General features: G+C 41.0%; 1 protein-coding gene across 4 annotated transcripts in view; it reads right to left on the bottom strand.

Annotated features, from left to right (window-relative positions):
- Positions 1-202: 202 nt before the first annotated feature.
- The window catches only part of XRCC5 (X-ray repair cross complementing 5), an 86168-nt gene continuing 70651 nt past the window's right edge, over positions 203-15719 (bottom strand). For 2 of the 4 annotated variants that reach the window (XM_068968294.1, XM_068968296.1), the window contains exons 17-21: positions 15539-15648; positions 14123-14219; positions 12207-12274; positions 1739-1813; positions 887-1071 (exon numbers count right to left, since the gene is read on the bottom strand). In XM_068968294.1, coding sequence (XP_068824395.1) covers positions 1036-1071; positions 1739-1813; positions 12207-12274; positions 14123-14219; positions 15539-15648 — 386 coding nt within the window. In that variant the 3' untranslated portion in view covers positions 887-1035. Of the gene's footprint in view, positions 731-886; positions 1072-1738; positions 1814-12206; positions 12275-14122; positions 14220-15538; positions 15649-15719 lie in introns of those variants that run through there. The other 2 variants (XM_068968295.1, XR_011144673.1) reach the window with 2 other exon arrangements.

Below are 15719 nucleotides of genomic sequence, written 5' to 3'. Positions count from 1 at the left end.
AAATGACAGAATCCTAACTACTGGTGGTGAATCTCTGAGTTACTGTGTTTTTGTTTCCTTTTGTTTTTAGGTTCACTGATATGTCAGAGGCTGGGCCAAAATAGCCTCTTTCCTTCATGAGAACATCACCATTAACTGCTTAAAATGGGTACTCCCCTTCCTTCCCTGCTGCAGGCCAAAGTAACGTGATGACTCAAAGGCTTAAATAAAAAGAGCAATGGGCCAGCCCTTAGCCGTGACTGCCCAAAGACAGCTTTCTGCTGGTAAGAAACTAATGCCACCATTTGATCAGGGTAAGTTGTGATGCTGTTAGAGGATCAGACAATGGATGAGACTTCCTGGGGAAGACTGAGAAGCCCACCAGTGGCCATGCTGTCGTTCTGGATGAGATACCTTCACGAGGGCCATATCCACACCAGTGTACCAGGTCAGGAAGGCACATGCGTAATACACTGAGACCAGTAAGACCAAAAAAGAAATAATACACCAATCAGAAAATAAAGACTCTTCATAAACACGTATGGGGTCTACATTATCCCTTATAAATGTTTGTACTCATTCTGCAAGAAATCAGGTGATTCACTTCTGTGTAGCTTGCAGGGACCACCGCCAGAACTTCCCGGTCTGCTTGAGTGACCTCCTCCAGGCTGCTCTGTCTAGAACTCTCAGCATCACAGTGATAGCCGCTCTCACAGATTCTCCACACATCCACGAGCTAAATCAACTCCAGCTGTAAACAGGAACAACACATTTAGGAAGGGAACAGACCAACTTCAGAGCACTGCTTCTTGGGGGGAGGGGACCATAAGCGACAATGGTTCCCCTCACTGGTGACACACACGGACTTGCACACTTACCACTAACTATTTTAGGGGGTTTCCCTGTTGGCTCAGTGGTAAAGAACCTGCCTGCCAATGCAGGAGACATGTATTTGATCCCTGGGTTGGGAAGATCCCTTGGAGAAGGAAACGGCAATCCACTCCAGAATTCTTGCCTGAGAAACTCCATGGACAGAGGAGCCTGGAGGGCTACAGTTCATGAGGTTGCAAACAGTCGCACACGACTGCGGGACTACACAGCAAACAAACAACAAACGATTTCAGGAGCTAAATTCGAAGCATCTCTTTTTATTTCAATACTAAGAACTTCTCCACAAAGAGGCTGCAAGTTCTTACTGGACTGCTGTCACGTGAGGCTTAAAGGCAGGAAGTCCCCACACACGAAAGATGGATACAAAAGCCAACACTGTACCCAGCCTTCCAGGCATCCAGACGTGGTGTGGTAAGGTCCAGAAATCCCCAAATGCGGATCAGTCTATTTTGTTTACATTAAGTTCATTGAGAACATTTAAGAATGAGGCGTTTTAAATGCTGCTTTTATTTGTCAGCCCACACAGATTGCACACTGTACTGCTTATTTTGGTTGAGAGCAATTTCAGTAAATTATGACATTTTGCTGCTAAAGGAATAGCCTTCCCAGCACTTTTTCAGTCCTTCAATGAGAGAATTAAACTGCATGAACAATAAATTTAAAGAACCAAAGAGCACAGGACTGTCTATTATGAAATTACTTATCTGATTACATTTATAATGATGACAAATAATAACAGTGTTGAGAGCTGCTGGTATGTTAGAAACTAAAACACAAGTAAGTCCATGATAAGCAGGCTTGGTGGCTGTATTTACAGCTCAGCCATGTTTAAGCATGAGAACAGCTGGTATGTATTAGAAGTACTTACCAAGTCATCCACGTCCCCACCCTCCTCAAAGGCGGCCGCTGTGTCTGCATCTGCATTTTCTTTGGGGGCCAGAAACTGTGAACAGAAAGTCAGGGATAATATCACAAGGACAGTTTTGCCTCCTTTGATGGAGGAACACGTGCAAATGGCCCAAAAGAAGCACCATCTTGATGTACGCCCCTTCCTTTGGTTCTGGATGAGAGGACCCACGTGAGGTTGAACAGTCCACTAACTAGTCACGGAGAAAGTTCCAGGGAAGAGGGAGGAGATGATGTGGCTCGCCAAGGCAGTGGGCATGTCATCAGGCCCCGAGGACACCAGGTATTCCTATTTTTGCTTTCACAGCAGGTATGTGGGCTCATTAGGATTAAGAAAAGAACCAAACACCTCAAACAGTCTCTCTCTCTTTCTTTTTAACAAAAGTAAACTTTACTGAGGTGTAATTGGCATACAATAAATCTCAGTTTCTTTTGAAGGGAGCACTGAGGGTCAAGTGTCTGGACTTAAAGATTATAAGCATCTACTCAACTCCACTGAGGAAAAAAAAGAGGTAAAAGGAAGGACTTCTAGGAGATGTGAAACACAAAAATGGGTGGGTTTGTTCAATTCTTTTTCTGGCAGTCTTTAAATGTGTGTTAGAAATTGTTTGAAAACAGGAAGGTGGATGAGAAAACTTGCAGTGTACGCTTCTGTTTAGCATCAGGATTCTAGACCTGGAACTTCTACAAGGCTGCTGCTGCTGCTAAGTCACTTCAGTCGTGTCCGACTCTGTGTGACCCCATAGACGGGAGCCCACCAGGCTCCCCCGTCCCTGGGATTCTCCAGGCAAGAACACCGGAGTGGGTTGCCATTTCCTTCTTCAGTGCATGAATGTGAAAAGTGAAAGTGAAGTCGCTCAGTCGTGTCCGACTCTTTGCGACCCCATGGACTGCAGCCTACAAGGCTCCTCCGTCCATGGGATTTTCCAGGCAAGAGTACTGGAGTGGGGTGCAATCGCCTTCTCTGTTCTACAAGGCAGATATGCAGAAAAGCAAAGGGCCCTGAACTGAAGGCTGCAAGGATCGAGGAACGCAACTCAGATTTTCAAAGGGGAGTGAGTGCCCATGAAGACTATCTGAACATTCCTGCCCTCCAAAGACAGCAGTGGGGACTCTTGTCCTTCAAGGTGTGTGACAACTGTACCAAAGACCTAGGTTTTATCAATCTCTTGTCCATCCTAACACTAGAACAGATCTCGTAGGATAAGTACTTAGCATGGCAGCAGAGATCAGCCTGCAGGAGGGAGGGTTTTTAAAAGGGGAGATGGAAGTGTGGCAGGCCTCTCCCAGTTAGTATCCCTCAGGGTTGGTATGCATGGAGTTGGCGGGCAGTAAATAAGCCCTTCCAGCCCACTTCGATTCTGTGGTAGCTACACTCAAGAGGGAAAGGTGTGTTCATGTGTACACTTTCTCGACATGAAAGCAGGGCAAGAACTGCTTTCCCTGTATTTTCTGTAATTTTTATGGTACCATGGACACAATCAAGGCCTCTGAAACCTAAGAATTATATATATATTAAAAGGTCAGAAAGCAACAGTTAGAACTGGACATGGAACAACAGACTGGTTCCAAATAGGAAAGGGAGTATGTCAAGGCTATATATTGTCACCCTGCTTATTTAACTTACATGCAGAGTACATCATGAGAAACGCTGGGCTGGAAAAAGCACAAGCTGGAATCAAGATTGCCGCAAGAAATATCAATAACCTCAGCTATGCAGATGAAACCACCGTTATGGCAGAAAGTGAAGAGGAACTGAAAAGCCTCTTGATGAAAGTGAAAGAGGAGAGTGAAAAAGTTGGCTTAAAGCTCAACATTCAGAAAACGAAGATCACACATCTGGCCCCATCACTTCATGGCAAATAGATGGGGAAACAGTGGAAACAGTATCAGACTTTATTTTGGGGGGCTCCAAAGTCACTGCAGATGGTAACTGCAGCCATGAAATTAAAAGATGCTTACTGCTTGGAAGAAAAGTTATGACCAACCTAGATAACATACTGAAAAGCAGAGACATTACTTTGCCAACAAAGGTCCGTCTAGTCAAGGTTATGGTTTTTCTAGTGGTCATGTATGGATGTGAGAGTTGGACTGTGAAGAAAGCTGAGTGCCGAAGAATTGATGCTTTTGAACTGTGGTGTTGGCGAAGACTCTTGAGAGTCCCTTGGACTGCAAGGAGATCCAACCAGTCCATTGTGAAGGAGATGAGCCCTGTGATTTCTTTGGAGGGAATGATGCTGAAGCTGAAACTCCAGTACTTTGGACACCTTATGCGAAGAGTTGACTCACTGGAAAAGACTCTGATGCTGGGAGGGATTGGGGGCAGGAGGAGAAGGGGACGACAGAGGATGAGATGGCTGGATGGCATCACGGACTCGATGGACGTGAGTCTGAGTGAACTCCGGGAGTTGGTGATGGACAGGGAGGCCTGGCGTGCTGCGATTCATGGGGTCGCAAAGAGTTGGACACGACTGAGCAACTGAATTGAACTGAACTGATGTCTCCTTATACCACAGACCAAAGTTACAGTTCAAATACAAGGCTGTGTACAACAAGTCTCAGGAAGCAAGCACTGTGTGTCCTTTAAGTCCTTATGTGCCGAAACTTACGTGGGTAAGAAGGGCAAGAGGAAAGCTGCATGTGCAGAGCTGGGCGAGGCCGCGTTAGCACCTGGATGTGCCTATGACAGTCTGTTTTTGACTCATCCTCCCTCCCAGACTTTTTCCCCCTCAGTCAAAACCAGCTCATCCATCACTGACTTCAATTCTGATTGAGAGATTAAGGAGTTCACCTTTCTCTAAGAACATGTATACATCTTTCTACGGCCCTTTGCTGACTCTGAACTGGACTGTGGTCAGTGCTGGAAATATTTCTGTGGTTTAGGAGACAGGAGATGCTAGCAGTCGAGGCACAGCCTGGGACAGAACAGAACTGATTCGTATCATCAAGTCTACTTATTCATTTGGGTTGATTATTAATAAAGATGCCTGAGAGCCACATAGAGATAAATGAGCCAGTAATCCACACGTGCACCTGCATGTGGTTTACATCTGAAGGTCAGACTCTGCTCCCAGATTCCCAAATTAATCTTTATTTATGATTCTAATTATCATCAATATTAAAAACGATTTTTATTTTGTTCCTCTCCTACTATCATTAACCCCCAGGTGATTCTCCCTACATCAAGAACATCAGCCTAAAAGATAAAGACGTATCCTTTAGGTGAGAAAAGAATAAAAAAATAGAGCTGTGTCTTACTGGAAGCCTCTGAGGGCTACAAGTGACTGGTACCTTCAAAAACAAACTCAGTGGTCTTAATCGTTTTGTAGGCCGCTGTACCCCCTTAGAAACCTGACCTACACCACAGTAGGTACGCACTGATGAATCTTGAAGAAGGAAATGGCGACCCACTCTAGTATTCTTGCCTGGAGAATCCCATGGGCAGAGGAGCCTGGCAGGCTACAGTTCATGGAGTCGCAGGAGTTGGACATGACTTAGTGACTAAACCATTGATGAATCTAGAAAATCCCTAATGCTTTTTGGCACACAGTCTCTAAAAGCTCCAATTCCCATTCCCATCCCACCTGCAAAGCCCCTTTCACACTGCAATTACAGGATAAATTCAGACAGGAGTGTCTGCACCATATGACCACAGTACATACCATTAAACATAAACGGCACGTCTCTGAGATGAGGCCAAATTCTAGGAAGAAAGAAACGGCGGCAAATAAACTCTCCTTTCCGTCAAGTGCTAAACATCTGGAGCTGATTTCCTGACAGATCTGCTTTGCATTTCTGCTTAAGCAATTTACAGCTAAGAGCAGGCTGCCATCCATTATCCTTCCCACAGCCCCAGGCGAAGCTGATCTCTTACACTTATCACTCCTCACCGTCAAAGTTTTTAACTACAAGTAATTTCCAGGCTGTGCATGACAGGGAAGCTAGAGATAAAGCAGAGAATTCAATGACTGGCCTGTTTTCCCAATAAAAGCAACAACAGATTCTCTAAATGCAGCCAAAAGGGGCACCAGTCAACAGCTGACTTTTCTTATGTTCTTTCTCTCTGCAATATGCTGAAAAATGAGGACAAATAGAAAAAAAACAGTTGTGTGACACAGTCCTCCATCCTCAAGCCACCATCATGTATTTTAGGTTACCAAGAAAGAACCTTCTTACTTGCAGATCTTTATGAGATGGATAAACCACTACTTTCAGGTACACTGAAATACAATCCTGGCCACAAGCAGAGAAACTGCATCAATCACTTCTATACAGAAGCTTCCAGTTCTGTTCCTCCGTAAGACTAAAAACTGAAAATCAGCTTGTCCTAAGGCCCTTAGCAATCCCCAAATTGAAAACACATGGCTTCCACTGGGGTGATTCCAACACCAAGGTCTAGATATACAATAGCATCATGAAGAATGAAAACCTGTTGGCATGTATTTTGTTTAAAATGACACACACTTAGGTTCCATTAATGCTATTTTCATGCTTTACAGGGAATACAGTTCAGGAGAGAAATCTGCAAACCAGTGTGGGGGAAAAGAACCATATAATTGAGGCACTGTCCGTTCCCAGTAACCCTGGGCAAGCCACTTGACCTTTCTATAACTAGCTCTCCTCAAAAATAAAAAGGGTACTGACCCCATTTATCTCTTGGGGTTGCACTGCTTCTCAGATGAAAAAAAATATACAAAAAAGGCCTTGTGGAATTGTAGATTTTATGTTCCAATTCCTAGGAATACACCCAATATATGTTTACCAAATGACAGTCACAAGAATATCCATAGCATTTTTATTCCCAGTTGCCAGTGTTTAGAAACAACTAATGTCTGTCATTAGGAGAATGGATGAAAAATTGTGGTATAACCACAAAAGAGAATACTACATAGCTGTAATAAAGAACGAACAATTTTAACATCATGGATGAGTCATAAAAGGCATGATTCCAATTATATGAAGGTTGAGCTAGGCAAAACTACTCTCAAGTGACAGATGTCAGACTACTGGGCAGGGCATCAGGGAGCCTTCTGAGGTTTTGGAAATGCTCTGTACTTTGGTCTGGGCGGTGGGCACCCAGATATATGACTATGTAAGAATTTAGCAGTGTTCATATTTAAGATTTGTGCTTTTACTCTATGTTCTAGCGCAATAAAAAATTTAAAATCATATCTTAAAAATATCAAGCTCTAAACAAATATAAAGTAACAATGTGACCTTTTAATTACTGCTTTTCTTGTACTAACATATAGAACTTCACTAGGGATTTAAGGCAGAAAAGGAAGAAAAGAACAAAGGAAAATGTCATGGGGTCCAACAGCGGCCAGCAGTCAGAGACAACTGTTCTCAAGAAATGACTCCTAATTCTAATCTTATAATCTTTCACAATGCTTTGGGGATCTTTTTTGGAAGAGGGAGTGTGAGAATCTTTTATGTACACGTGGCTGCTGGCATTCTATGGTGGCGGCATGAAAATGCATGGAGGTGACTATTAAGAGTCCAGAGTCTGGACTCTAACCAGTTCTGCTGGCCATGAACTTGTGACACTGAGAAAGTCAACTTCACCTCTCTAGACTGCCTCTGGAAAATGACCAGATCACTAAGCTTTGAGCATCTATGATGCTAAGATGGAAAAATCAATAGATGTCAACACCAGTAAAGAAGGCTAGATTAGGCAGCTATAAGGAAAACAAGTGCTCAAATGATGCCTTTTCCCCCCTAAGAGTTTGTATCAAATGATTATTTAGGCAAATCTCAACCTTGGAATCCTGTGAGAAACAATATTCCAAAGCCACGGGAATAAATTCTCTTTCCTCTCTGAGCTCTTAATATGGAATAAAAAGAAGGGAGGGCTGGGGCTCAGTCCTACCACTGGGTTTCTGGCCAGTGCCACTACGAGATTGTAAGCACATCATTTTATGTCTCAGCCCTAAGTTTCTTCATGTGTATATAAAATAAGGAGTTTGGACCAGATCAGTGGTTTTCAGGTTCTGTTCCCTGAGGGCTCTTCCAAGTCCTCAGGGCATGGGTAACCCCAAACTTCCACTCCCACTGTCCATCAAGGGAGAAGTGTCACCCTTCTATGTTTTATCTATCAGGCTTCCTTGTAAGCTTTCAGTTTTAAAAATAAAAACTCAGCTAGATCATCATTAGGATTCCTTCCAGCTGAATAAAATTCTATACAACTTAAGCCAATATCCTCTGCCTTAGTTAAGAATCTGACTTGTTTAAATCCTTTTAGCCCAGGGCTTCTCATCATTCTTTGTTGGGAGGGGCTCTACCTACTAGGAGTCAGTCGCATGCTCCCTACTGTAACCACCTGGAATGTCTCTGGACAATGCCAGTATCTCCTGGGGAATAAAATCACTCCTGGCTGAGAATCACTGTTTTAACCCTAATACAGGTTAGTAGGAAAAAATTTAAAAAAAAATTTTTTTTATAAAGATGACAAACTTTGAATGAAGCATCAGCCTTTCTTGACCTTTTACAAGTGCAGGTCTCTCACGGCCTGTGGTTCCCTAGTCCTGGATTGTGATGCTCCTGGAACGTGGCAGGATAAACAGGCACAACTCCTACCCGCCACAGAGCCAAGCCCTGTGAATGAGATGGCAGATAAAGGGGGCACAGGAGCTACAGAGGCCTCTCCATGTTGTCGCAAATGGCAAGACTTCATCTTTCTATGGCTGAGTAGTATTCCATTGTGGATGGATACCACACCTTCTTTACTCATTCATCATCAACGGACATGTGGGGTTTTTTTCTTCCGACCTTTGTTATCATAAATAATGCTGTGGTGAACACCAAGGTGTATGTATCTTTTTGAAATATGGTCCTTGGGAGGATTATGCTAAGTGAAATAAGTCAGATGAAGAAAGATAAACACTGTATGATTTGCCTCGTATGTGGAATATAAAACAAACCCAGAACAAATGAACAAATCAAATGAAACAAAAACAAACCCATAGACACAGAGAAAAGACTAGTAGTTACCAGAAGGAAAGGCATGAGGGGAGGGTGAAATGGGTAAAGAGGGGCAACTGTATGGGGATGAATGGAAACTGAACTTTTGGTGGTGAGTATGTAGTGTATACAGAAGTTGAAATATAACATTGTACACAGAAATTTACCAATGGTATAAAGCAATGTTAACTCAATAAAAAGAAACAAAACTGGAGGAAAAATATATATACAAACATCAAACATTAATGGCATGTCTAACTAACTACCAGAAAACAGAAAAAGTTAAAGAATTCATGACTGGAAAACAGGGGTTATATTTATATCTAGGCTTCAAAATGAAACAGAGGTATCAGTTATTGAAAGGAAAAGTGACTGTCTAAGCTTATGTCATGAGAGAACTTTCTATTTCTACAGCAAGAATGACTTACCTATATTCTCAAAGAATCATAAAATCCACACATTTCTAGAATATATCAGAGAGAAACAATTGTCCTTAAGATGGGGAAGAGTAGTCATGATTTTCATTTAAAATGGGCATCCCTGAATAATATTTCCTTTCAAATCATCAACATTTAACAGCAATAATGTGACAGTATACCAACTTTAAATAACTTATGGTCAATATCTTGAAAGAATTTTAATGGACTATGAAGATTGTTCTTCAATGTCTGAATACAGCCAAGTTTCTGTAATTGATTCTTTGGGAAGTGACCAAACATAACAGTTGCTTTGAAGAAAATGTAAATGAGTATTTTATTGTGTGGTCAAAACTGATTATACTTCCATAACTTGGCTAAGAGAAAAAGCTGAAGCATGTCTCTCCTATTAAAACCACTTCCTTGAGCCAGAAGTGTACTAATTCTACCCATTATCATTCGTATGTAACTTCTCCCTTCCACAATTCTCTCCAAAAATCAACAGGTGCCATTAAAAATTTTTTTTAAACATAGAGGACTAAGTTTACATTCTGAAGAAAAAAAAAGGGCTCTTGTGATACCGAAGCAGACACAAAAGCATAATCATACAGGTCAGACACGACAGAGTGTGTGCCGAGAGTCAGCCACAACAGCAAGCTTCACTCTGCTATGCTGACCGCGTTTTCTCTCTCTTCAAACATGGTGATGTTTTTGGAGTTGTCTTAAATTGCAACCAAATGAAATCAGTTCTGTTGATATTAGAATCATGTAAGGACACCCACCCGTATCTAGTCTTCACTGAAATTCCTCTCTGCAGCTTCATTACCAGACATTAAAATTCCTGATGGTTATGCTCTGTGCTCTTAAATTCCAAAGGTGATATTGCATTTGCAACAAAGACTAAGGCCCAGACACTTGCAGGAAGCACATTATCCCTTCTTAGCTTGCTTTCTTTTCTCGTATTCTGGCCTCACTCAACTCTGACAGCATCGGTTAAGAGGTACTGCTTGGGGTAAAAGACTGCCTTTTCAGGTCAGGGCTTTCTGCTTCCTCCCAAAACTGTAACGTACTCAACTCTCAACTGGATGACAGATTTCTTTTTTGAATGCAGTAACGATTAAAATGAAACTATCTGCCTTATTTTACCCATTTACCAAAAACTGATTGATAAGCCTTCACTCTACATAATTTTGTGTGTCAACTTCACTATGCTATGGTGCCCAGCTGTTATGGCAAACACTAGATGTTGCTGTGAAGGTATTTTATGAATGACTAACATTTACAATCAGCTGACTTAAGTAAAGAAGGTTACCCTCAAAAATGTTGGTAAGCCTTATCCAATCAGTTGAAGGAATTATGCCCCTGGAATGTAATACAGAAATCCTGCCTTAATTTCCAGCTTGCTGGCCTGCTCTATAAATTCCACATTTGCCAGCCTCCACAATTGTGTGAGCCAGTTCCTTAAAATGAATCAATTCCCCCTCCACACCCTCCCCATACACACAGTATTGGCTCTCTCTCCAGAGCCCTGAATGACACACCCTAGTTCAAGGGGGAAGTATTACCATGCCCTTGTATAAAATAACAAATAGAAATAGAACCAGTTACAGGGCACTCTGAAGCCCACAGTACTCAGTCTTGACTGTGGCAGCAGTGGGTACAGACATCAGAGAACCTTCTCTGAGACAACAGTCAGCATCTTGAAGAATGCTTTTTAAATTCTGAAATCTTACTTCCTAAGAGCAGGGGCCATATCTGTTCTTTAACAAAATGCGTTTGCCAGGCAGAGTGCTTAATAAAAAGTCTTGTATATTCTAATTTCTTTGCCAAACAATAGCATGGTTTTTGCCAAATGAGTTTTCTGAACTGAAAATTCAAGATTGTTAAACTTTGGCCTGAGTTTAGCCCATAGATGAACATCTCTGGCCTTGTTTCTGCTGTTCCCTTATATTCCTGTTCATAGTCCCTGACCAAGCTCTCCCTTAGCCGGGCAGTTAATTTTTGAGTCTCTATTGCTTCCTTCTGCTACCCTGTAAGCAACTGAGTCTCTGGAGGGGGTGCTGTTTTATCGTTCAGTACAGTGCCCAGCAAACAGCAGAGGCTTAGTACATAACTGACAGCTGACATGTGTTGTACTAGCAAGGCTGGGTCAACCACTGACTGTAAATAACACTGGATGTTATGAACCATATACTTCTGAGCTACTCAATTTAATTTCATTGAAATTTCATCACAAATCTGCAGTATAATGAAGAAGAACTGAGCTAAACAGCTGAATGTTTTTGACTCACAACTGAATCAGATGTAATGCTCATCCTCCACACAGGAAGACACCAAGTATGTTGACCATTTACATCAATATGAAGTCCATGGGGCCTGCATATCCAGGGTGTGTTACTATAAAGACCTGGATGTGCCTTATGTTAGAATACTAGTGTTGCTAGTATTCTAATATAATACCTTGTTGCACCATACAATTACCTGAGGGGCTTTAAAAACTCAAAACCACATTCCAAATGCATTTCAGACCCATTTCAGGGGAAAGTAAGGGGTCATCAATGTATGTGTGTGTGTGTATATATATATGTGTGTATGTGTGTCTGTGTGTGTGTATATATATGTGTGTCTGTGTGTCTGTGTGTGTGTATATATATGTGTGTATGTGTGTCTGTGTGTGTGTATATATATATTTCTTTTTTTGTTGTTGAAAACAACTCCCTGGTGACTAATGTGTGGCCTGAGTGGAGATCACTGGGCTAGATGGATTTCCTAGCCATAACCAGGGTCTACTATGGATCACAAACTCTAGAGGTACTGAAGTGCAATTGTAGGTGAGTTCTAGAAACATTATCGTAGCTTATGGCAAACTGAGTGAGATTACAATTTCTCCTATGAGGATGCTGCAGCTGAAGCAATTTGCCTGTTGGTTGAGTAAAGAATGGTATAGTAATCTAGTTACCCCTGGAATTTTACTTCTTCAAGGAAGAATGAGCACCAAGAAAATAATCTCCACTGCAATAATTCATCTAAAGACAGAGAGCTACCCCACAATACCTTTTTGGCTTCCTCAGTGGTGACAGAGCTTCCAGGGGCTTCATCTTTGGTGATCAGAGTAACTCCATCTATAAAGTAATTCACAGAGGAAAATTCAAGTACAGAGACTCAAGCCCAATCCCACCTTCCTTTCCACCACACCTCCTCCCAGCTTTGCATGGGAGATTTTTGGAATTATTAATATAAACGTGCTCTTCCTTATAGGAAATATAAAGCTTTATGAAAAGTGCTGAACTCACATCATTTTTTCCATCTTCCATCGTCCTTTTTCCTATGTTTGCTTATAGAAAATGAAAGCCACATCACAAATGCTACCTGCTGTGTGAAGTCTTTCTTGATTCAATCTCTCCCTTAGAACTCTCAGATCACTTTGCTTATCCCTTTGAAATAGCTCTCACCATACTGTATCCTGTATGACTGTAAATATTTTATCCCTCCTAACAGATTATACTTTCTCTAGGGCAGGGATTACATTTTATTCATCCTTATATTTCCCTCAGTGTATTTCATAGCAGGAGCTCAGTAAAGAAATGCAAATTGAGTAACTATGCTTTGGTCCAAACCCATTAGGTACCAGATACGGGAATCTGCAGACTTTCTGACTTCTAGCAGTGTGACCAGCTATTGATGGAATGGCAGAAAGCTAAGGTCAGAAGGAGACACGCTCTTACAAAGATTTTGCCTAACATTTAGCCCAGAGTGTTGAGTTGAGCTCAGTGACAGCAAATCAAGGATGGAAAATCTACCCTGTAGTTTTCTCTTCTTCTTAAGATTTTCTTCTGTCTCAAATGATTGATGCACGAAACGCTCTCAGAAAAGCACATGCATTTAACATCCATTTGTACCTAGAAATGGCACAAGGTCATGTGTATTCTCTCAACAGGAGATATATATATATAATATATATATATATGTATCTTGTGTATGTCCTGCAAATTTCTTTTCAGCAAGCAATATACTGGAGGCATTCAATAGGTACCAAAACCAATCTCTTTCATCTACTGGGTCGACAGCAGAAACACAAAAGTGATTTGAGTAAGCCCAATTCACCACCTATTCTAATTGCTTTTGCTCCCCAGTGTAGAAGTTAAAGGGCTGAAAAATTAACTGTCAGGGAAATGGTTGTCTGTGTGACAAAAAACTGCCTCTTAGAAGCTGGAGAGATAGGCATGTGACTCCTTTTTTACAGAGTTTGCACAGAAGGACAGGTTGAAACTAATTTGGGGGCTCTACTTCAAGTAAGAAGTTTTGTACTTTGCAACATCATTGTTTTCATAATATGTACTTTTAACAGGTAATATCTTGTGTTTCAGTTCTAAAAGAAAATCAAGCCAGGTTAAAGGAAATGGGCAAAGGGCATGATGGAAATCAAACAACAAGCCTAAAAGTGAAAGAATGCTTGTTGCCCTGTTTCTATGTTTAATTTGCATTGGTCACTGCGAATAAGTGAGTGGCTTTGGTGCATGAAGACGTTGGTTGGCTAATATAAAATGCCCAAGAACATGGCAATGAAAGGAGGGCAATGGAGGAGGGCAAAATGTGGGGGAGATTAATGAAAATGCTATGCATCCAGCAGGACTTACAGGTCTAAGAATCTGAGACAGAGATCAATGACTGCCTATACAGCTTCTTCGGTCATCAAACAGAAGGGCACAGCCATGAAAGGGCCACACTACACAGAGAGTTTAAGATGGGACTTATATGTTTACTTATTATTTATCACTTTGTATTTGTGCTTATTAATCAAGATTTTCAGTTCACCAAATACTGAGCATTTCCCAAATTCACATGGAAAAATCCACATGGGACATTATCAGGTCCTCACATAACACATTACACAATATAATTTATATTCAGAACTTATACTTGGAAAATATAGCATAACTATTTGAAGAAAAAGACAAATGACACCTTACCATGAACGACAATTTCCCAGAAATGAGTTAATTGTTTAATTTCCACTTTCTCTCGAAGGGCTTTCAGGAAATTGTTAAAGCGCTGCTCCTCTGAAAACTGTGAGAGCGTGTGGGGGTAGGGAAGGTGGCAGGTCAGAGCTCATACAGAAACATAATTCACCCCCAAAGCGTTTTATGTATATATGTGTGTATATATATATACACACACACACACAAATCCACCATATTTATTAAAAATACATAAAATGTTCTTCTTTGGTATAAATTTCAGCTTCGTTTGTTGGGAGTTGTAAATCTTTCCATCTGTTGAAGGCACAGAAATTTCCATAGCTACCCAGGTTTTTTTTGTGGCCTGGTACTTTGTTCTTTTAGGTTTTAATATAGACAAATTCAAACAAAAACAGAGCAATTTAGTGGATGCTATGTACCCATCACCCTTGTAACATCTATACCCTCACTTTCTCCCACGACTCTTGGATTGTTTTGAAGCAAATTTCAACCATATTAGCTCATCTATAAATATGCAATATCTAAAATATAGACTTAAAAAATTCACAAAAAATTAATAATAAGAGTAATGACCAGTCAGTATTCACATATTCCCAACTTTCTTTTTATATTTTTAGTTTAAAAAAGGTCATTAAGATTGACTAATATGTCTCTAAAGCCTCTTTGGCTCCTCTTCCACCTTTTTCTCTCTTTCTTTTTTGGAATCCAATGACCTGGCAGTTTAAAGGACACGTGGTGGCCACAGTGCACAGAAGTGTTATCAGACACTCCATCCAGGCAGTGGGGGATGTGTGCACTAAAAAACTATTGCCACTACCTTTCCAGCTAAGCAAATCTTTCTCCACCTGACTGAGTCACGCTTAGTCTTATATTGACTCTATTTGGCCAAAATTTGATATTTGATTAATCTGATATTTATCTGTAGGGCATTTGATTTATCTACTTCTGAATCTTTCATCCCATTCTAATTTTAACAATATTTTTATTTTCTTATCACTCTTTCTAACTACCTAAACAATTCAAGAAGTAATTTAGTCATTCACTCAATCCTCTCAATAATTATCTAACTGTATTTTCTCCATCCATTTCCCTAAAATAGTTAGCCAAATAGAATCTGATAGAAGAGAAATTTGGTTGGCTCACTAGAAATCATAAAGCCAGGGCTATAGTGTAATAAAAAGCTAACTTCGAGGGATACAACATCCCAGTCACCCACCCATCTTTATTCTTCCTCAGAAATGACAGCAATAGTAACATGAGCTAGTCATTTCTACTCCTCTTGGCATATGTTGCTCTTCACAGTAAGGATGATTATTTTCAAAGCCCAGGCTTATCTGTGGGGTGCTGTATGTCTCTCCCCTGTGATAGTGGCCAACTGTTTAGGAAGAGGACACAGGATAGAGTTACCTGAATGGCTTCTTCCCTGAAGGCTTTGATGCAGTCCATGCTCTTCATGAAATACAGTGTTTCGTTAGTATCCAAAAACTGCTCGATGTGGTTTATTAGCTGGTGACTAGCTAGAACATAAGACAATAAATTTATTTTCCTCAATCTGAGTGATGCTTGTTAGAGAGAATGGATGCTCCTG

Source organism: Capricornis sumatraensis, chromosome 3 (assembly GCF_032405125.1).
Source record: "Capricornis sumatraensis isolate serow.1 chromosome 3, serow.2, whole genome shotgun sequence".
NCBI classification, from domain to species: Eukaryota; Metazoa; Chordata; class Mammalia; order Artiodactyla; family Bovidae; genus Capricornis; species Capricornis sumatraensis.
Note: the sequence above shows the minus strand (reverse complement) of the source record. Positions and strands in the feature narration are given on the sequence as shown.